A 23,034-nucleotide genomic window follows, 5' to 3' on the forward strand; every position below is an offset into this window, starting at 1 on the left:
TAAACTCTGTAAAAAATATTTTGCCACAGATACCTTGGGTGAAAATATTTCTAAAGGCTTAGAACAGTTGATAAACCCTTGGGAAGATTTCGCTTGATTAATTTAAGAAGTACCTTAGAAAACTAGATTATTTCTGTACCCTTGAATAATAATGTATTATGCTTCAGGAAGGATTCAGAAGTCCTAAAATATTGACAGTAATTATTACCATTACAGCAGAAAGGAGATTATTGCTATATAGTTAGGAGAATAAGGAATGATTATGTTTGCTTTAATACATTAAAAACATCAAGAAAAATTGTTCTGGGACAAAAATTTCATAGTAACAATTGGTTTTCCCTTTAACTTTCTGTGTCTTAGAAAAGCATTTAATGTAGTGATTATTTCTAGTTATGAGGAAGAATACTTTTATTCGTTTGAGGTACCAGTGATTATTCTGCCCTAGAGAAATATAGGTGAATTAATTTTTGGAATTCTTCTCACTTATACACTTTGCCTTAGTGCCTCATGGATATACAGAAGTTGCCAATGTTCCTGTTGTGAGACCTGGGCGGCGGTTGTATAATGTACGGAATCCCAGTGCCAGTTATTCTGACTCAGTATTAGTGCAGATTGATGCAGCCGAAGGGAATAAAGTGATTACCCTTCGCTCTCCTCTACAGGTAATGCTTTAAAGTTGTCTGTGTCCCTTTACTATGTGAAGAAATATTCAATCTTTCAACTGAATATTTATGAGATATAGTAAAACTGTATTAAGCCAGTACCGATTATTCAGAAATAATAGATTGAAATGGCCATTATTCCCTAGCCAACTTGCTTTTTTAATATTCTTTATTTTAAATGTCTGATAAATCAGTCTTGGTAATTTAAAGCCCATTTTTGTTGTGTCCTGGGTTTAGAAGTAATGCAGGGTTATTTTGTATTCCTTTAAAGATTCACAACTGAGGAATATTATAGTTGGTTGCTGAATAGGGTAACATTTCTATTCTTTTTGTATTCCATTTGGAATTGTAATTTCCAAGTATGTGTGAAAGAATAATGGAACGGATTTACTCCCCTAAAAAACTTTTTTTTCAGCATCTTAATCTGTATAAATATTTTCTTTCCTGTTTTTAAGACTTTATCCACCTCTCTTTTTCTGTGTGTTTATTACACTTCTCAGTGTATAGTTAGCAAAGAACATTCCCTCCTACCTATAACATTATTAGATAAGAAAGAAAAGATTTCAGATTTTGGCCAGCTTTGTCTCTTAGTTTGCCATTAGTCCCAACAGATAGCACACTTGTTATGGATTGAATTGTGTCCCCTCAAAATTTGTGTCAACTTGGCTAGGCCTTGACTTCCAGTATTGTGTGATTGTCTACCATTTTGTCATCTGATGTGATTTTCCTATGGTTTGTAAATCCTACCTTTACGGTGTTAATAAGGCAGGATTAGAGGCAGTTATGTTAACGAGGCAGGACTCAATCCACAAGATTAGGTTGTATCTTGAGTCAGTATCTTTTGAGATATAAAAGAGAGAAGTGAGCAGAGAGACAGGGGACCTCATGCCACCAACAAGAAGAGCAGGAGCTCATGCCTTCTTTGGACCCGGGGTCCCTATGCTGAAAAACTCCTAGAGCAGGGAAAGATTGATGACAAGAACCTTCCCCCCAGAGCTGACAGAGAGAGAAAGCCTTTCCCTGGAGCTGGTGCTCTGAATTTGGACTTCTAGCCTCCTAGACTGTGAGAGAATAAATTTTTGTGTTAAGCCATCCACTTGCGGTATTTCTGTTATAGCAGCAGTAGATAATTAAGATGGCACTGTGTGTGGTCAAGAAACAAGGGTTGCACTACTTTTCTTCATATTGCCTTTCCTATCCTTTACTGTTTAGTTGTATGGTTGTTGAGAGAAGGTCGTAATGGAGAAAATATTCTGGCTGAGATCTTCAGAGATTAATATGTATTTGAAATATAGACTAACATTAAACATTGGCATTTTTTATTGTACTTTAGATAGTTTACAAAGTACACTAGTTTCTCATTAAACAATTAGTACACATATTGTTTTGTGACATTGGTTATGAATCCCACAGCATATCAACACTCTCCCCTTCTCGACCTTGAGTTCCCCATTTCCAGCTTTCCTGTCCTCTCCTGCCTTCCAGTCCGTGCCCTTGGGCTGGTGTGCCCATTTAGTCTTGTTTTGTTTTATGGGCCTGTCTAAACTTTGGCTGAAGAGTAAACCTCAGGAGTGGCTTCATTCGTGAGCTATAAGGATGTCTGGCGCCATACTCTCGGGGTTTCTCTAGTCTCTGTCAGATCAGTAAGTCTGGTCTTTTTTATTTTATTTTTTGTGAGTTAGGATTTCATTCTACATGTTCTCCAGCTCTGTCCAGGACCCTCTATTGTGATCCCTGTCAGAGCAGTTGGTGGTGGCAGTCAGGCACTGACTAGTTATGCTGGACTCACTCAAGTCTGGAGGAAGCTGCGGTAGTTGTGGTCCGTTAGTCCTTTGGACTAATCTTTCCCTTGTGTCTTTGGTTTTCTTCCTTCTCCCTTGCTGCAGACGGGCTGAGATCAGTGGAGCATCTTAGATGGTTGCTCACAAGCTTTTAAGACTCTAGATGCTACTTACAAAGCAGAATATAGGACATTTCCTTTATAAACTATGCTGTGCCAGTTGAGCTGGATGTTCCCTGAGACCGTGGTCACCACAGCCCTCAGCCCAGCTAAATTTGGTCCCTCAGGGAGTATGAATGTGTCTGTGGAACTTCTATGACCTTGCCTTATACTAGTTGTGCTGGCTTCCCCAGTATCGTGTTCTGTCTTACCCTTCACCAAAGTTACCACTTGTGCATTTAATAAACATCAGCATTTAATATACAGAGCATGTGAATATCCTAATAATTTTTGACTGCCACTTAAATATCAGTTTTAACATATGGAGTGTTTAAATATCCTAAAAGTTTTCAGTTGCCAGTGAAAATGTCTTATAATATTGGGTTTGAAATTTTTTATGTCTAAAAGTAATTGTGTACAATTCACAGAGTTTTTAATTTAACAGTTTATGTGTCTTTTTGTCCAACAGATTAAAAACCATTTCTGTATTGCATTTATCATCTATAAGTTTGTTAAGAATGTTAAGCTGTTGGAGCGCATTGGAGTAGCCAGACCTGAAGAAGAGTTCCATGTTCCTTTAGATTCATATAGGTAGATACTTCCTTCAATATACTATGCTTTAAAAGTTCATAAAATATATTTTTAATTTTATGCCTTGGGGATCTATATTTTTGGGAAAAATCCCTTATGTTTTTATTATTGGAAGATTTGTAAAAACCTCTTTTAAGACGTGTGTGTGTATATATATATATATATATATATAGTTCATTTTTATATGGGGAAATGCATTCACATGACTGTCATTGAATCTACTAGATTAAAATTTCTTATTGTATATTTGATGTTTCAGAATTTTTAGCTGCCTGTTTTTGTTAGATTACCTTTGTATTTGAAATGACATTTTTAAAGTTGTCATTGTCTACAAGTGCTTTCTTTCTTTTTTTCTAGAAAGTTACTCCGTGAATTAGCTGTGTGATCTCGGGACAGCTCTTTTAGCCTTTCTTAGCCTTGGTTTCTTCATCTGTAGAGGCAGGAATAATAATACCTACCTTGTAGAGCTATCAGGAATCTTTCATTCGATCCTTTTTCTTAAGATAAAAACTTATTTCCACTCTGTCCTCTTTTCCTGTAGATGCCAATTGTTTATTCAGCCAGCTGGAGTCTTAGAACATCAGTACAGAACATCCACCACTTACATTTCCTGGAAGGAGGAGCTTCACAGGAGCAGGGAAGTCAGGTGCCTGCTGCAGTGCCCGTCAGCGGAAGCTCACTTCTTGCCTCTCCTGGTGAATGCGGTTGCTGTGCCTGATGAGTTAAGCTGTATCTCTACCCACGGGGAAGACTGGGATCCAGCATACGTTATTCATCTGTATCCGCCCCTTACTCTGCGGAACCTTCTTCCATATTCTCTAAGATATTTACTGGAGGTGTGTCTCTTACATTTTGGTTGACTGGAAATTATTTTATTTCTTTATCTGACAGTGAGCCATCCCTGAATTGTGGTGACTAAAATTAATTAAATGAACTAAATGGTATTCATACAAGAGAAGCTTTCAGTAAGGAAGCCTGATTCATTATTTTGTCTATCATACAGTTTAAAAATACTAGGCCTTATTTAGATAGCTTGTCAGAATAGTTTGACATCGCTTTCCTTATCCCACTCATATGGAAACCCGTAGACACGGTAATGTGAGTAGATGATGAAGTGAAGCCCAGGCAGTTAAGTGGCTCATTTAATGGTCTAGCACTAACAAGCAACAGCTAAGGTTTCTGAATCCAGCCTTTGATTCTCGGTGTAAATCTTTTTTTTTTTCCTCAAAACTTGGCCTACTAATGGCTAAAAGACAATTTCTGTCTGCGACGATGGTGTGTACTGTTTTCTTTTTAGTCTTAGTGATTATTGACATTTATAATATGTAAACATTTAAACATGGTACTTCGTTGAAGATTTGGCAGGTAACTTACATCCAGTAGATTATTTAGTGTTTCTGTGAAATATGGATCTTGCTATTTCAGAGGTTTTATAAAAATCGCTAAGCTGACTCAGTGTTTGTTTTTTTGTTCATTTTTAGGGAACAGCAGAAACCCATGAGCTAGCAGAAGGCAGTGTTGCTGATGTTCTCCATTCGAGAATCGGTGGAGAGATAATGGAACTAGTCTTGGTGAAATACCAGGGCAAAAATTGGAATGGACATTTCCGCATAAGTGATTCATTGCCTGAGTTTTTTCTCGTGTGTTTTTCTTCTAACACCGCAGAAGTGATGACACTTGACTTGTCAGTACACGTCAGGCGCGTTGGCAGCCGGATGGTGCTGTCTGTCTTTAGCCCCTACTGGCTAATCAACAAGACCTCTCGGGTTCTCCAGTATCGTGCAGAAGATATCCATGTGAAACATCCAGCTGATTTCAGGGATATTATTTTATTCTCTTTCAAGAAAAAGAACATTTTTAGTAAAAATAAGGTGTGTTTTTATTAATGTAACAAGTTAAAATAAATTCCTAATCTGGGAACTTGGGACTTATTTGTCTTTCCACGCTCTCCTGCTTGCTGTATGCTGTTGGTATGGGTTAAGTTCAAGGGGACTTGTAAGTAATGTGCAGTTCCGTGGGGTGTTAGGACCTAACAGCAGATTCCTGAGGCTGAGACCCTTTTTTCCAGTACCCCTAGAGTTACTCTCGTTTTGATGTAGTATCAGATAGAAGCCCTGGCGGCACGTTAGTTAAGCCCTTGGCTGCTAACTGACAGGTTGACTTTTTGGGAGAAATACCTGGCGATCTGCTTCCGTAGATATTACAGCCGAGAAAACCCCAAGGGGCAGTTCTACTCTGTCACATTGGGTTGGCATGGGTCAGAATCAACTCAGTGGCACCCAACAATGACAACAACCTGTGATGAAATGGCATCTCAGAAGATGCAGCAGTTAAATTTGGCTTATATTACTTGAGTTCTTCCTATGTATGAAGCAGTAAGCCAGGCATTTGGCAGACAGGCCTGATGCCTAAACCTGGCCCTTCATATTCTGGTCCCTCTTACCGCTCCAGACTCCTGTCTTGGTATTCACATCTATCGGACGTGTTCTCCTTGAGGCCTTTGTATTGGCTGCCCTTTTGCTCCTCCTCTTTCCTTGTCTTCTTCACCTTCCCTGGTTACCTGCTGTCCATTTTTTGGCATTCCCCTCAGGCCTAACGTGTAAAGATTTTCTAACCATCTGAAGTAGGACTAGGCATTCCATCCATGCTTTTTTAGTGCAGCAATTCTCAACCTTCAGTGTGTGTTATTGCCGGGCCCTGCCTCAGGAGTTTGATTCAGTAGGTGTAAGGAGGGCCTGAGAATTTGCATTTCTAACAAATTCCCAGATGATGCAGATGCTGCTGGTCTTGGGACCACACTCTGAGAACCATCCTCTTAGAGTATTGAGTAACGTGGTGTTGTAATTATCTGTCTGTGTGTCAGGCCCTGGTTGTCCTCAGGTTTCTACAATCTAGTTGGGTGGATAGGAGAGAGGTTAATATAGGTGTGCAGTTAGGTCTCTGCTGTACGCTTTCTCTAAATCCCGGAGCCAGAAGTAAACTTGTAACCTTCATAACATTTTGTATCTCTTGTATGGCTCTTGAGCCTTGCATCATAATTATTTGTATACATTTCCTATCTTTCTGTTTAGTTGGAGACTCACTGTTTCCAGTTGTGAACTGTGTCCCATCATCTTGTATTCTGTTATGATGCCTTTCATGTAGCATCTGCTGAATAATGTTAATTAAATACAGAAATTCTGGGTTGCTAAAACCTTAATAATTTGTTAACTCTGTATCACAAATCTAAACACTGGAAAATAGCATGTTGCATTATGATTCTTTTTAAAACAACAGAAGGTCCTATTGGTATACATCTTTAAATTAACTGTACTCATTGCATAGGTTGGTGTTCTCATAGCACAGTGGCTAATAGCTCAGCTGCTAACCAAAAGGTCAGTGGTTCGAATCTATCAGCCACTCCTTGGAAGCCCTATGGGGTGGGGGGCGGGTTCTACTCTGTCCTATAGGGTCGCTGTGAGTCAGAATCAACTTGACAGCCATGGGTTATTGCATAGGTGAACGGGAAAGTCAGAGCTTGCTATTGTATTGTCCCCTAGGAAAAAAAAAAAAAAAGTCCCCTAGAGTCCCTGTTTTTTGTGGGTCTGTTACCCATTTGCAGTGTCTTTTTTCTGTGTCCTTTGATATTATAGTTTCTTGGTGGTCTAGCAACTTTCCATCAAATCAAATTAATATGATGTTATGTATTCTCTGGTGTAGGTACAGTTAAAAATCTCAACTAGTGCCTGGTCCAGTGGTTTCTCATTGGATACTGTAGGAAGTTATGGATGTGTGAAGTGTCCTGCCAACAATATGGAATACCTGGTAAGGTTCTGCTGCTTATGTGCCTCTGACCCCATTCACCTTTTCCACGGTTCAGTAAACCAGACGGCTCCTAAGGGTATGGAAATTTGAATTCAGCGTCTTATGTTGAGGACTCTTTACGAATTTCTATAGCCACTAGTACCAAAGCAAAACTTGAATTTGTCAAAATTTAAATCCATCTGAGTAACTTAGTAAATATTCAGAGTATACTGGAATCCTGCTTGTATTCCACAATTCCCCGCCCAATGTTTCTTAAATCTTAAATTTGACTACTGTGAATATTTGAGTAGTCTGATGCCAGTTACCCTGTTTTATTACTGCTTTGAAATTTTCATTTTATTGATAACAGATAATAAAGTCACAAAAGTTATCCTCATACTAATTGTAAAGCAATATATGCTTGGAATGCTTAAAAGTATACTAGATAACTCTGTCATTGCAAGTGTTTATTAAAGTTATTGAATGATATTTCTTGAATTGATTTCTGATAGAATCCAACTAAAGAGCCAAGTTTTTTTCTCTTACTAAGAAGATAATCAGTAGTGGATTATGGCTTATAGAAGTTACTTTATTTAAAAATTCTTATTTTAAAATACCTTAAAAAGTCTGTGTGTGCCTGAGGGTAGCATATATTTCAACTTAGCTGAATAAAGTACTGGAAAATGGTAAACTTGTTTGCTTCCTTTCCACAGGTTGGTGTTAGCATCAAAATGAGCAGTTTTAATCTTTCTCGAATAGTGACTCTTACTCCCTTTTGTACCATTGCCAACAAGTCATCGTTAGAACTAGAAGTCAGTGAGATTGTACCTGATGGCTCAATACCAACTAATAAATGGAACTATATTGGCTCTTCAGAGGTAAAATTTTCCTTTATCATAAGTAGATCCTAAAATTTATAAATAAATATAGACATATAATTAAGAATTATATAGGTCTTCAGGATACTCTGCTATCAGATTTATTTGTTAAAATATGACAGCCAGCTTTGACAGAGTTTTTTTTTTTTTTTCTCCATATCATAAGCATATGTTTAAAAAAAATAAAGAACATTGTTGATAACCTTTACCACTAGTCCAGTCTAGCTGGTCGACACTCATTTTCTAAGTTCTTCCTGTATGTATATAATGTGGACACATACTGTCAGAAGTACGTACTCTATAGTATAGCAATGGGCTCAAGCATAGCAGTGATCGTGAGGATGGCACAGGACCGGGCAGTGTTTCCTTCAGTTGCATAAAGGGTCGCTATGAGTTGGAACTGACTTGACGGCACCTAACAACATGACAACATTGGCTCTATAAACAGGGTAATGTCTCTATTCAAGAGCTTATAATCTTGTTGGAAAGCTAATACATGGAGAAAAAGGTAGTATATGCTAAGTTATAGCTGATTATAGAATTCCCGAATAGTTGAGCTGAAAGTTTCCTTGAAAATGACATAAAATTCAATCCCCTGGCTTTATAGAGAAGGAAACCGAGTCTTAGGGTTTTCCAAGATCAGTAAAGTCATTGGGAGTTGAGATCATTGTGGTCTAGATCAACAGGAAAAGTTTCACAGGAGAGGTGAAATTTGAACTTTCAGGTTCTATAGGATTTGAGGAGGTGGAGAGAATCAAGGAGAGAGTGGGGAGGACAGATGCGAGGAGAAGCATTAGTGTTCAATTTTTCTGAGTTTTCATCTAAACTAGCTGAATTTTAGGATGGAGTCATTCTTCTGTATCTCTGGGGGAAAAAAAAAGGTTCTACAGTTTTTTTGTTTTTTTAAATACTTTAACAAAAGGCTCAAAAGGAAGGATTCCAATTACAATGTAAACAGATTTAGAGCTCTAAGAGGCATAATCTTTCCAAGGCATTTAGAATGATCGCCGTAGACTTGGCAACAAATAAATGCTAATTATCTTTATATATTCGATGTGGGTTTGGTAACAGTAGTATTTTTTATTCAGAAATACACTTTACCTAGTGTTCTACAACAGAAGGATATTTTGTCCTACATTAGTAACTAAAGTGTGTCTGATACTGTATGTAATTAGAACACTTTCACATGTAACATCATTTTGATCTTCACAATTCTTTAAGCTTACCGTTATGCCCATTTTACAGATCAGAAAACTGAGGCTCAGTGAGGTATGTGATTTGATTAGATCAAAGCACTGGGAAGGTAGGATCAGGACTTGCAGCCAGGTCTGTGGTCTTCTCTCCTCTATCTTATGTTGTCTTTCTGGTTTACCTAGGATAAGATACTCTGTGAGAGAATTCATAGTAAATTCATGAATTAAAATGGGGTGTGTGCAAAAGCAAATGTTACTAAGATTATAGTTTTTAAATATTCAAGATATTTGAAGTATCCCTAATCAAAATACTCTTCAGTTTCTCGTAATTGTTTCATAAGTACATATAGACTAATATAGCAGTATTCTGATGAAGTTTCTTTGATTTCATGAACAGTTATTATATTGTCAGTAATCTTAATATAGGATGTGGGGAGACTATTTTTAAAAATTTAGTAGTAACTGAGTCAAGATTAGATTTAGAATTGAAAACTTAGTTTGCCAGTCCCTTATTTATGCCATGGTATTTTTTTAAGTTTAATTTTTTATATTTCCAGTGCCTTCCATTTTGGCCTGAAAATTTGTCAGGCAAACTTTGCGTGAGAGTGGTAGGCTGTGTAGGATCCTCCAGGCCGTTCTATTACAACCGACAGGATAATGGCACTTTATTGAGCTTAGAAGATCTGGTAAGCTTTAATATTTTAAAACAAAATGTTTGTGATTTTTAAAATTTACTTTAAAATACCTTATTAAACCATGCTATAAGATGTAATGGTAATTATTTGAAGGTGCTGCTTTATCAATATATAATGCCATATATTTTTGTAAGAGATCAGAGCAAGTTTGCTTTTCAGTAAGAACTTAAGAAAACAAAGCTTTAGTATCTGCATAACTGATCCAAAATCCAAATTTAAGTGCGAGTTAAACCAATAGCTTGAGCAACTTTTTTTTTTTTCTTTTCCTACAATAGAGTGGTGGTATCTTGGTAGATGTAAACACTGCTGACCATTCAACTGTCATCACCTTTTCTGATTACCATGAGGGGTCTGCACCTGCCCTGATAATAAACCACACACCGTGGGACATCCTCACATACAAACAGAGGTATGAGAGGAAGGGTGAATGGAAAGTGTGATTTGCTTTAGTGGTCTGCAATCCCTCCTAGGAAATAGTTGGGGCCAGATGTGTTAGATGTTTTCAGAGTTTAGAAAGGTGATATGGAGCACATGCTGTTGATTGCTAATACCTTCCAGCAGGTTTCGAGACAGCCTGTAATCTAACACATTAATGTTTCTGCAGCAAAATTTATGAGTATTCCCATCAAATGGGATAAATAAAAACCGATAATAGTCTCATATCAGTTCAGACATGATCAAATTACTTTGGGCACCAAACTTACAGAAAAATCTTTGAACTTTTAGAGTTTTAGAATGCAAATAAGAGATTGTGACCCTGTTTTAGCATTATCTTTGTAATCTGGTCATTCTCAGTGAACCTCTCCCTATAAATCTGTACCTTGTTTTTTTGGTTAGGGATAGTAAATGATTAAAAGAGAGAGCAGTAAGTCGATAGTGGTGTTGGATCTGTCCATCATATAGGCTGATAGGGATTTAGTTGTTCTTGCCTGTGTTGTCATTTGACTTGGATAATGTCATTACAGGCAGTCCCTGAGTTATGAACGAGAGTACAGGTTGTGTGTGAGTCGGATGTTCGTAACACAGGGATTGCCTGCATTTAATGGTGAAACAGATAATGTCATTACAGGCAGTCCCTGAGTTATGAACGAGAGTGCAAGCTGTGCGTGAGTCGGATGTTCATAACACAGGGGTTGTATGTATTTAATGGTGTAACAGAAAATTTTAGGCCCTTAAACTATAAAAATATATAATATTTCATGTATATTCCATATATAGATATGTGTCTACATCTATACATATATATAAAGAGAGAGAGCTAAATATCCCTGGTGGCACAATGGTTAAGCACTTGGCAGCTAACCAAAAGGTCAGTGGTTCGAACCCTCCAGCGACTTCATGGGAGAGAAGAAGACCTGGCCATCTGCTCCCATGGGATTAGAGCCTAAGAAGCCCTAAGGGGCAGTTCTACTCTGTCCTGTAGTGTCACTATGAGTTGTAATCGACTCGACGGCACACAACAACAATAATATACATGTACAGACACACACAGATACAATAATTCCTTGTAGGTTTTCCTATTCTTAACTCTCATGGTTTGAATCCAGCGAAAGAGATTTAGAAGCACAGATCAGGATTAAAGCCTGATTGGGTAACTTTTTTTTTCCCCCTCTGGAAAAAAGTTTTTTGTGTTACATGGATTAGTACTTCCTAAGCTTTAATGATCAATTTTAAGATATCCTGGGAATCTTGTTAAGATGCAGATTCTGATTCAGTGGGTCTTGGGTGGAGCTCAAGACCTTGCATTTCCGGCATGTTCCTAGCTGATGCTGATGCTGTTGGCCCATAGACCACACTTTGTATAGCAACAGTATGCAGTTGTTTTTATTTGGGGTGAGGCCCGTAATATTTCTTATGTATTTCATTTGATGAAAAACCTTAAATTTTAGCACTGAGTGAAGTTTTTCTGCTACTAAAGACACTTATTATTCACAGCCTTTTCTACAGGTGATCTTTGATGTACCAATATGTTTACCTTAATGAATTCTATTGGTGTTATCCTGCCTAGATCAAAGTATACTTTAGAAAGGGTAATATTTTTTTTCCTCACACTTCAATTAGTTTACTAGACATTTTAGGGTATTTACTTTTAGGCAGAGTTGTGTGTTTTATTAATTCAGACCATTTCATTCCTGTTTTCAATAAACTACAGGTCTGGGTTTTTCAACGTCAAGATATTTTAATCTTCTTTCTGTCTATTGTGTTACAGTGGGTCACAGGAAGAAATGGAATTGCTGCCAAAACAAGTCAAACTTTTTGCCTGGGCGGATCCTACTGGTACCAGAAAACTTACGTGGAGATATGCAGCAAAAATCGGGGAACAGGATCTGTTGAAGGTAACATGTGATGTGAATGGGTGCTGTATAAGTAGTCGGATGGTGAGGGAGATAGACAAGATGGTTGAACTAAAAGTGCATTGGAAACATCTTCAGCATAAGTTAATTTTGGACTTTAGTTTGCAAATAATTCATACCAATACTTCATTTTAGATCAATCTAAATGATTTATTTATAATTAAAAAAAATAGCTCCACCTTGTCCAAATAAAGACTAGTAAAGCACCTTTTTGTTTATCTTTTTTGTAAAGGAAAGAATTTTAAGGCTAAATGAAAAACAACTTTATTTTGAACATATGTATTTCACTGCTGGCTGTGAGATTTTCAGGTGTGTTTTCTCAAGTAGTGCTATATGTTTTATTAATTAAAGGAGTCTGACAGTATGCAAATGACCTCATCAGAAATTCAGTGTAGTATTTATTGAAGCAATTTGTAGGTAGCTAAATTGATCAAGTTGTTATTTCTTAGACTCAGACTTTGGATGGGCTGTACTGTTAAGCACGGGCCACTTAACAGTATTCTGAAAACTGTACCGAAAACATTTGTGACATGAGGGTTTTCTAACTTAAAAATGAAGAAGTACTCTTCTGTATAACCATTCTACCAAACAAATAATATAAAATGATTTTAGGATCTTTAGAAAATAGGGAAAATAAAATCACTACATATATATTTAAGGCGCCCTGGTGGCACAATGGCTAAGCACTCTGCTGCTAACGAAAAGGTCCACAGTTTGAATCCCACAGCTGCTTTGTGGGAGAAAAGACCTGACTATCTGCTGTCATAAAGATTTCAGCCTAGGAAACCCTGCGGGACAGTTTTGCTCTGTCCTGTGGGGTCACTACAAGTTGGAATTGATTCAACAGCACACAATGACAATAACAACTTATATATTTAAAAGATATGGCCAGCGGTGTTCTTAGAAGTAAATTTATTGTTTGCATTATATAAAAAGAATGAAAATTAAAGAATTGGGCAGTCAATTTAAGAGGTTAGAACTAGAACTACAGAAAACCTAATAAAATCAGGAAGATGGAGGTGATTAAAATAAAAAGTAGGAATAAATTAATTAGAAAAAAGTAGGACAAATAAAAACCTGGTTCTTAAAACCCATGTACATACGTACAGATAATAAACTAGACAAACGTCTGGGAGTCTAGTAGGGTAAAGGGGAAACAGAAAGGAATTATAGTAATAGGTACTGTTTATGGATCATCCACTTTTAGCTAGGCAGGCATATTCTGTCCTTTATTAGTACTGTGATGTAGATGCTCTTAATAGCCCCATTTTATAGATGAAGACACGGAGGCTTAGAGTCAAAAACAGGGCTGAAAACCAGTTAGATCTGAACTCCAAAGCCTGTGTTCCTAATCAGATACCAAGGAGATGAAGTCGTTACAGGAGTATGCTTACACAGCTGTGTGCTAATACATTCTAACAGTCTATGAAATAGGTAATGTTCTGACGCAATATAAACCGCCACATTTCATTGAAGAAATTAATAACAACCATTAAAAAAAAAAAAGCCTTCAAGATTTTGCATCTAGGCTGTGTTCCTGGTTAGTACTTTCACTTTTCAAATTGCTGCATAAATTGCTCTAAAACATAGAAGATGGAAAGTTTCCTGGTTCATTTTATGAATCTAAAATCTAATTATCCGAAAAAATAATAAGAAGAAAAAATAAAGACTAAGAGGACTGTGTAAAAAGACTAAATGAAATATTAGAACTTGAAATTCAACCAAATCATACACCATAAACAAGTAAGGATTTTCCCATAAACTTAATTACTAACTATTAATAAAAAAACCATGAAAACAGTAGTCTCAGTGAGAAGTAAACAAGACAATCCTAAAAGTTCTCAGAAAGGAGTACAGAAAAATCAATACCAGTTCCCGATTTTTAAAGATTTTTAGAATTGCAGCTTGAGAGAAAGTTTGTTTATTTAGTTGGAGGAAGTGAAGACAGATCATTTCTTCATAACAGATTATGACTTTCAAGTCACTTTTCAAGTGACTTTCTGGTTTAAATTAGGAGCAAAGTGGTAATCATTACTCATTTAATATTTTTATCTGTACACTAACATATGAAGCATAAATAAGGGGTTACTTATTAGAAAAAAAATAACAATCATTATTTGTGGCCATAAGATTATGTACCTACAAAAATGGCTAATATTTATTCAGTGCTTACTATGTTCCAGGCTGACGTCCCTGGGCCGTGCAAATGGTTAAGTGCTTGGCTGCTAACCGAAAGGTTGGCGGTTCAAGTTCATCTAGAGGTGCCTTGGAAGAAAGGCCTGACAGTCTACTCCCGAAAAGTCAGCCATTGAATGTATCCTGTGGAGCATGGTTCTACTCTGACAACACACAGGCTTGCTGTGAGTCAGAATTGATTCAACAGCAGCTGGTTGCTTACGTTCCAGGCACCGTGCTTTATGCGCGTCCTCTCATTTAATTCTTATAATAATCCTGTGAGTAGGTTATTGTTATCTCCATCTGCGGTTGAGGAAACAAAGGCACAGTAAATGATGAGGAAGTAGAAGAGCTAAGTTTCCAGCCCAGACAGTCTGACTCCAGAGCACTGTGTTTCCCCACCCCGTTCTCCTGCCTCCTTAGGTAGCCTGCACTGGGGATGTAGAGTAAACACGAACCCTGACATCTGTCTAACGAGAGGTGCAGTCAGCAGGCTTCAGAAAGAAGCTGAGGACAGGCAGAAGTATCCAAATGATGCAAAGCAAAAATAGTAGGCTGAAGCTTAGGAAATAGCCATTTTTCTCAGAAAAATAGTTAAATATTAGACATTTCATATATCTAATCCTAATAATAGGAAATAAAACTGCATGTAAAAGATGAGCCTAATTATGTCAAACTACATATGTATTTGGAAAAGTAATACTTGAAGGAATTAGATACTAAAAGTTAATAGTGGCTATTTATGGATTATGGGGTAATGGGTGAGTTTTATTCCTTCTTTGTACTTTTCTCTATGTCTCAAACTTTCTGCAATAAGGTTACATTACTTTTACAATCAGAAGAAACAGAAACATACCTATTTTGGTCCTCACTGTATAATATCCTTCATTTGACAGTTCTTCAATGTTTTTAGAGAGAATGCCTGCCTTAAATCTTTGCTTAAATATAAAATGTCTTAGTTTCCTTGGTTTGTTTATCCTGTGACTGATTTTTCCAGACTCTTCTACTTTGTGTCCGTAGATAACTTTAAGAGCCTTAAGGGCAAGACCATGTCATACTGTAATTTATTCCCAGCATTTAACATGGTGCCTAGCACACAGTAGGGACTTATACTGCTGGTTAAAATGAACTGTTGCTATATTTATGTTGAGCCCAGAATGAACAGTAACCATTATCTTAATCTCTGAAAACACCGCCAAATCAGTCCCCAAATTTTTAAGTGCTGTAGGAAACCTTTAGCTGTGAGGGTTATTAGTGAAACTTAGTACAAACTGATCACCATCGTTTGACTATTTGGCAGTGTGATTTACATAAATATTTGCCATTTTATAAATTATTAAAACATAAAAGTAAACTAGATCAGTTTTGCCTGAAATTACTTTTCTTGTTAACGTCTGAATCATGCTGTTCTCCAGCTTGGAGACAAGTAAGCATCGTATGGCATTGGTGCCAGTGAAGGATACTCTTGTTCCTGCAGAATGCCCTTTGAGCACTAACTAGGTGACTCAAACTAAGGTATAAAGAAAATAAATGCTATTAATCTGTTACTGTTTGAAAAAAATTAGTATGTATAAAATAGATTATGGTTTTGCTTAATTTACGTCACTTCGATGTTAAGAGTTACACAGTTTATTGTCATGTCTTTTCAACTTTTCTGATTTTTCTCTCTGTAGTTCAACTTTATGTAATAAAAACTTGATGCTTGTGGGTTTAATGAAAAGTTATTTTTTCCCCCCAGGATGAATGTGGACAGTTTCCATATGATGCAAATATCCAGATACACTGGGTGTCATTCCTGGACGGGCGTCAGAGAGTTTTGCTTTTCACTGATGACGTTGCTTTGGTTTCCAAAGCACGGCAGGCAGAAGAAATGGAGCAGCCTGATCATGAAATAACCTTGTCTCTCCACAGTCTTGGGCTTTCACTGGTGAACAATGACAACAAGCAGGAAGTTTCATATATTGGAATAACCAGGTATGGAAGAAGAAAGATAAGACATCAGAAATCTTTAGAAAGCATTTGACTTGATAATATCCAATTTGATGAGAGTAAACAGAATTTGATATACTGTACATTCATCCAGCATAATGTATAGAACAGTTGTTTGCACTGCTAGGTGAAAAGCTCCAATGATAGAAATGTGAGTAAGATGTTGTCATTGCGTCACAATACTCATTGTCAGTTGATGGGGAAGAAGAGGGTTTCTTTCTTTGTTGTTTGTGTGTGTGTGTTTTAATGAATTATAAAAATATTGAGAAGTGCTACAAAGAAGTACGTACAGAAGTATGTACAGAAGTAGAAGCGGCCAGCGTTTTTTGTGTGTGCAGTGAAGAGTGGGTAACTGGAGTGGGTCGGGAGAAGCCAACAGAGAAAAATTGAAAAAAAAGTTCATCAAGTCATTAGAGGAGGCAGTTATTGACATGGTCATATAATCTTTAATGAGTGTCCATATAGCACTTTGTATCAGTGATGAGACCATATATTTTCTCTGGCCAGAAAAAATTAGAATATTTAAAGCAAAGTATCTCATCACAGCAGAATTTCTTCACAAAAAGAAAAATGAGGAGGCTGCAACCAAAGTAGATTTCTGAGGTCATTTGTAAGCCAAGCAAGGAAAGCCTTTTACCAGTGGTGAGTTAATTGAATCATGTCTGATTGCAGCAGCTGAAGAAGTGAGTCCAGAGAAAATAAACTTGTATAAGACCATTAGCCTTTCAAGAACAGTTGCTTGAAGAGTTGAGGTCATTCAGAGGAACATCAGTAGTTAATTAAAAAACAAGGCAAATGGTTTCAAGTGGTTGTCCTTGACTTTGGAGTCAACAGGTGTTACCATTTGGGTATCTGAGTAGTCAGTGCAGAATTTGAAGTGACTGAAGAATTAGCCTTTATGAATATTCTACATGAGCATCTATCTACAGGAGAGAATATTTTCAAACAAGTTGGGGAAACACTTATTCAGTACAAACTGAAGTAGAGTGTTCTAAGATACGTTACAACTGTTGGTGGGAAAAATACGTGCTGAGCAGAAGAAGGTCTAGTTGGACAAATTCACAAAGCTTGTGAAAGTGTAAGGGATTTAAAGCCTATGGTTATCATTGTATTATTCATCAGCAGATACTGTGTGGGAAATATTTGAATTGTCGTGTGTTATCAAATTAGTAATGTCAAACACTGAACTTCATCCATTCATGTGGACTAAACTATTACCAGTTTTGTGAATCTTTTCAGAATTAGAAGCTGAATATACTGACTGGGCTTACCACATAGCAATTTGGTAGTTAAAAAAAAAAACCCATTGCTTTTGAATGGATTCCAACTCATAGCAATCCTATAGGACACAGTAGAACTGCTGCATAGGGCTTCCAAGGAGTGGCTGCTAGATTCGAACTGCCAACCTTTTGGTTAGGACCCGAGCTCTTAACCACTGTGCCACCACGGCTCCAACTTGATAGCTTAGCAGTGGTGAAGTTTTATTGCACTCTTTTTAAATTCTGAGCCAGAATTAAAATTTTTCTGAACAAAAAGAACCACCCTCAACCGCTATCATAGACTGCTGAATGACTTTGAAAATTAGCTTTTGTTGCAGACTTGAAACACTTCTTAATTCAACCTAAAATTACAAGGCAAAACAGAGCTTATATATGTGAAGCTGTACTTCAGTAAAATCGTTTTCAATGAAACTAACATTGTTTTAATCACAAGTAATATCAAGCTGTTTTCTCTACTTCCTGTTCTATCCAAAGTTAAAACAAGAAGCAGAATCTCTGTTTCTACACAAAAGTGCAGTGGATATATTTTCTTACTTGCAGCCACTGTTACAGCAACATTCTTCTCTGACCTTGATACAAGTGTAAAGTCACATTTCAAAATCCGTTTCTCTCTGCAGTTGAGGAACTTCCCCCTAACCTTCCGCTGGGAGTGATTGACCTGCAGTGTATTGACATTCTATGAAAAGCAAATACCAAGAGCAGAATCTAATAGAATTTCATAAATGCCTTGCAAACAGTGAATATTCTCAATTAAAATAATATGCTTAGGGATTGATATCAGCACTTGGCAGTACCTACAAGATAACCCTATGGAGCAGCACTACTCTGTAACACATAGGGTCACCATGAGTCGGAATCAACTTTATCGCAGCGGGTTTGGTTTTTTTTTTAAATCTGTGAAAAAATTTTTTTAAAGATGCTCATTATAGACCAGCATTGAAAAATGAACATTTGCGATCAATTTTGATAATAGGGAAAACTAAAGTAAAATATTATTCCCCACAAGTTCATTCTTATGAGTAGACCTATGTTTTTTAAAAATTATACTCAATTATTAATTTTATATTTTGAACTTTGTCAATAAAAAATTTATGAAGGTTTGTTTTCTCTCTTGTCATACACATACCTACGTAATAACCTCTGCAAAGCCTAAAATATTTACTATATGCCAACCTCTGTGCTAGTTGATTGATGTCAGGTGATGACAGAAAAACATTTTCCCCTGTTCCTTTTTCTAATATACTTTTGCAGCAGTTTGGGGTTGAATTGAACAAACCTGAATATATATTCCTAATATAATTTTCTTTGTGAATTATTTTAGTTCTGGTGTTGTTTGGGAGATGAAACCAAAACAAAAATGGAAGCCTTTTAGTCAAAAGCAGATAATGTTGTTGGAAGAGTCCTATCAGAAACACCAAGTATCAGGAGACCATGGCTGGATAAAACTACACAATAATTTTGAGGTATACCAAAGTGTGTTTGTTTTGGCTTTTATAGGTGTGCTTTGGTGGTGGTGGTAGTGGTAGTGAGGAAATAAAATTTTAATGTACAAGTAAAATTGTGCACAGAAACTAATTTATTAGTAAACTCTTATTAATAGGATTATCATGATCAGTTCATTTGCAATTAAAATATCTTACATTGCTATCACGTCATGTATAGGGTTTGAACCTGTTTCTCTTCTGTATTCTTACAATTGGTTCTATTTACAAGCCAGATAGTTTCATGAAACTTGTTTTCAGTAAGATTATGGAGGAATGAAGGTTACTTATGATAACTTCTTCTTTTATATTTTGAATGATACCAATGTAGTGTATTGCTAAATAAAGGCTGTGTAAAATTATATATTTTAATGATGAAAAACCTATGCAAACCCTACTCAGTTAAATTTGTTGAGTGTGAATGAGTAGGTGTCCACAAAATAAAGGTATGCTTCATATGGACCTTTATGAATTGAAACTAAAAGTCCCCTTTGCTTTAAGAAGGCCCCAGGAGCTTGACTACAATTTCTAGCTTGCTCTGGTTCATTCGTAGTTTTAGTTACTCTGTCTTTGATATTGGATGCTTGAATTTGTGTTGATCACCAAATACACTCCCTATCTCCTCCAAGCAAGCCACATACCCATAAATATTGGCCATGCTCCCATGGGAGGAAACAAATTAAACCGACACAATTAGAGTCAGACACATACAAGCTATTATTTTGTGCCATGGAGTTGATTCTGACTCATAGCAACCCTATTAACCATTATAAAGCAAAAGAATATGAAGTATATTTTATTTTCTTAACTGAAATATTTCTCAGTTGTTTTCTGTATAACTTTGGTAGACAAGTGATGGATTCTGCTTCAAAGATCTCAACTGTAGATCACAGCAGGGTACAGCTTTCGTTGAGGTATAGACAAAATATTTTTTCTTTTCAATTTCTTGAGTAAATGGATATTTAAAAAATGGAGTAGCTACACTACTAATACCAGCTCATCACAAAGACGTGCTTTTTTATTCCAGGTGAATTTTGATAGAGTTCCAATGGAAATGCGCTTCCCTGTTCGATGCCCTATTAAACGAGATTTTTTATCAGGAATTGAGATTGAATTTAAGCAGTCTCCTCACCAGAGAAGTTTAAGGGCCAGGTTGTACTGGCTTCAGGTAACACTATTGTCCTCAATTAAATAGATAATATCTAATTACTTTGGGAATCTTGGGGATGAAATTTCTTTTTACAAGGTTGTGGCATACATTGTAATTATTATCTTTTTGTTAAAGTGATTTTTTTTCCCCCTTCTCTGATGTATTCTGTGGATTCAACATCTTAATTACAATTCAACTCTGAAGTCCTTGCAACTTTTGGGACTATTTAATTTGATGAGGTAGCCTGCGAGAATGTTTCCTTGTGCATCGAGACTGCTATTTCTGAGTGTTCCTTTGAATTTGTCTTAGAATCCCAAAATAAGATTTTCCTTTGTCATTCTTTATGAGAATGAGCAGGGCTTTATTGAAGCTTGTTTTTGGATATTACTTTCCTTTGTTCCTTCCTTCTTTCGTTTTAACTTCTAAGTAGTATTTAGGATATTTTTATTCTTCTACTTATCCTGTAATTTCATATCCAGTTTCTACTTATACTTCGTTTTAATTAGAGAGTTGAAATCTCACATGATCCTGGGTGAGAATATTTCCATTAATGGCATACGTGCCGTGCAGTGTTGAGGCAGCTCTGAGGCATTTGCGTGCCCCTTCATTTAAAGGCTTGCCCTTGCAGAGATGTGTACAAAGTTTGATGGATTTAAAGTGAAACTTCTGATGGTACCACATATACAAGCAGATACTTAATTGTGATGAAGTTAGTGGCTTCTTCTAAAATATTGTCTCTGTAACCAAAAGGTTAAATTTAAATTATTTTAAATCCTGCTGAGTTGGTTTTTCCTTTTTTTCAGGTTGATAATCAGTTACCAGGTGCCATGTTCCCTGTTGTGTTTCATCCCGTGGCCCCTCCAAAATCTATTGCTTTAGATTCAGGTAAAAAAATAAAGAAAATTACGGTGAGATACACCCTATTATAAAATTTAAGGAAACATGTTTTGGTCTAGTGTACAGCTTGATTGGATTTTTCTTGTTCCTTCTTCGTAGAGCCCAAACCTTTCATTGATGTCAGTGTCATCACAAGATTTAACGAGTACAGTAAAGTCTTACAGTTCAAGTAAGTAAAAATAACCTCTGTTTTTCTAAAGGGATTTAAAGTGAGAATCTACTTTGAAAATGAATTTTAGTCTTTGAGAAAGTGACTTTTATATGCAATATTATTTTCCCCTTGGACCTTTGAATCCACTGTTGATCAAGTGATTTTTTTATGTTGAAACTTATTTTAATAATACCGAAAAACCTAACCCATTGCTGTAAAGTTGATTCCGACTCACAGCAGACCTACAGGACAGAGTAGAACTGCCCCATAGTGTTGCCAAGAAGGGGCTGGTAGGTTCGAACTGTCGACCTTTTGGTTCGCAGCCGAGCTCTTAACCACTGCACCACCAGGGCTCCTTTTAATAATAGCCTCTACGTATTTTAAAGTATGAAATTCCTTCAACCACCTTCTCCCCTTTGTAGCCCCAGTTAGAATATAAAATAGTGAAATACAAATGACGTATGTATTGGTGAGCTGCGTTCTGTAAAGCAGTGGGCATGGACTTGGAAACTTGGGTAGTATATGCTATCTCATCTCATTGTGTTTGTCCTTCTGTGACATATGAATGAGAGCACATGGGACTTTAGGTGCTAAGGGTTAGTAGGCGGTATTACTTCTGGTGAAGCAATTAGACTTTGATCTTATTAACATCACATTTTTTAAGAGATAAAGGAACAAGATCTTACTGTGCCTTTTGGCAAAAGCAGGGTTTTTACATTGAAAATTATAAGCTTTGGTAGAAACCTTTTCCCATCTTTATTTGAATTTTTTTACCCCCCTAGGTATTTTATGGTCCTCATTCAGGAAATGGCCTTAAAAGTTGATCAAGGGTTTCTAGGAGCTATCGTTGCCCTTTTCACCCCGACAGCTGACCCTGAAGCCGAAAGAAGCCGGGTAACAATTTTTATTTCTTGGCAAAACCATAAAATTAAAAAAAAGTTAAATCAGCTATTTTTTAAACCAATTATCCTAGAGAAAAAAAAAGTTAAAATAGAAATTCTTGTAATCTTTTTTCAGACAAAGTTAATCCAACAAGATATTGACGCCCTGAACACGGAATTAATGGAGACTTCAATGACTGATATATCAATTCTTAGTTTCTTTGAACATTTCCATATTTCTCCTATTAAGGTTTGTTGTAATGATTATTTTTAAAATTTAGCAAAATTGTTTCAGAACTTTCAAAGGGTCTGTGTAGACATGTAGGTTTTAATTTGTTGCATCAGACATTTGGCAGGAGTTTTGTTTGATTAATTGAAATAATTAAGCGAATACGCTGTAACATATGTACAGCGGTGACTCCCACAGAGAAAGCGCCAGTGTGTATTCTCTGGTCTTGAACTAATCACCCCTTTGTTCAGGGAAGAAGCTGACAAAAGCACCTCTTAATTAAGCGTAGAAGTGCCCACCAACGATGAATGTTTTGGTTGTGCTTTATAACTACTATCACTGTCTAAACAGAAAACTATAATGGGTGCTTTAGCCAGAATGTGAAAACGCTGAGGTAGGTGTTATACTGTTGATGGGGAGTTTTTCTCCCTTCTAAAATTTGATTGTAACTAAGAGAGTGGAAAATTGGATACCGTTCACTTGCCTGATTTTGTACTTTATGAACCCATTTCCTTTTCTCTTTGTGTTATTCTTTTCAGCTTTTATAGGGGAAGGTGACTGCTCAGTGAGCTCACAAATGCTATCAACTATAATGCTCTAAATTTGTGTAATGGGCCAGATTTTCAATTAAGGAACTCTTAAAATATTGATGATCCATTACCAAAAAAAAAAACCCAAACCCACTGCCGTCGAGTCGATTGCGACT

At 36.6% G+C, this 23,034-nt stretch overlaps 1 protein-coding gene across 3 annotated transcripts in view; it reads left to right on the forward strand.

Annotated features, from left to right (window-relative positions):
• Window positions 1–23,034, forward strand: part of VPS13C (vacuolar protein sorting 13 homolog C) — a 187,196-nt gene that overhangs the window by 137,895 nt on the left and 26,267 nt on the right. For 2 of the 3 annotated variants that reach the window (XR_010317431.1, XM_064267464.1), the window contains exons 56-71: window positions 502–662; window positions 3,071–3,192; window positions 3,734–4,028; window positions 4,674–5,063; window positions 6,892–6,996; window positions 7,689–7,853; window positions 9,604–9,732; window positions 10,017–10,150; window positions 11,951–12,077; window positions 16,009–16,244; window positions 18,861–19,002; window positions 20,048–20,188; window positions 20,974–21,055; window positions 21,167–21,236; window positions 22,001–22,112; window positions 22,236–22,349. Coding sequence is in view for 2 of the 3 variants with exons in the window: in XM_064267464.1 (XP_064123534.1) it covers window positions 502–662; window positions 3,071–3,192; window positions 3,734–4,028; window positions 4,674–5,063; window positions 6,892–6,996; window positions 7,689–7,853; window positions 9,604–9,732; window positions 10,017–10,150; window positions 11,951–12,077; window positions 16,009–16,244; window positions 18,861–19,002; window positions 20,048–20,188; window positions 20,974–21,055; window positions 21,167–21,236; window positions 22,001–22,112; window positions 22,236–22,349 (2,525 nt within the window). In the remaining variant the exon portion in view is untranslated. Of the gene's footprint in view, window positions 1–501; window positions 663–3,070; window positions 3,193–3,733; window positions 4,029–4,673; window positions 5,064–6,891; window positions 6,997–7,688; window positions 7,854–9,603; window positions 9,733–10,016; window positions 10,151–11,950; window positions 12,078–14,278; window positions 15,962–16,008; window positions 16,245–18,860; window positions 19,003–20,047; window positions 20,189–20,973; window positions 21,056–21,166; window positions 21,237–22,000; window positions 22,113–22,235; window positions 22,350–23,034 lie in introns of those variants that run through there. The other variant, XM_064267465.1, reaches the window with a different exon arrangement.

The sequence above is a fragment of the Loxodonta africana genome, chromosome 13 (genome assembly GCF_030014295.1).
Source record: "Loxodonta africana isolate mLoxAfr1 chromosome 13, mLoxAfr1.hap2, whole genome shotgun sequence".
Lineage (NCBI taxonomy): Eukaryota > Metazoa > Chordata > Mammalia > Proboscidea > Elephantidae > Loxodonta > Loxodonta africana.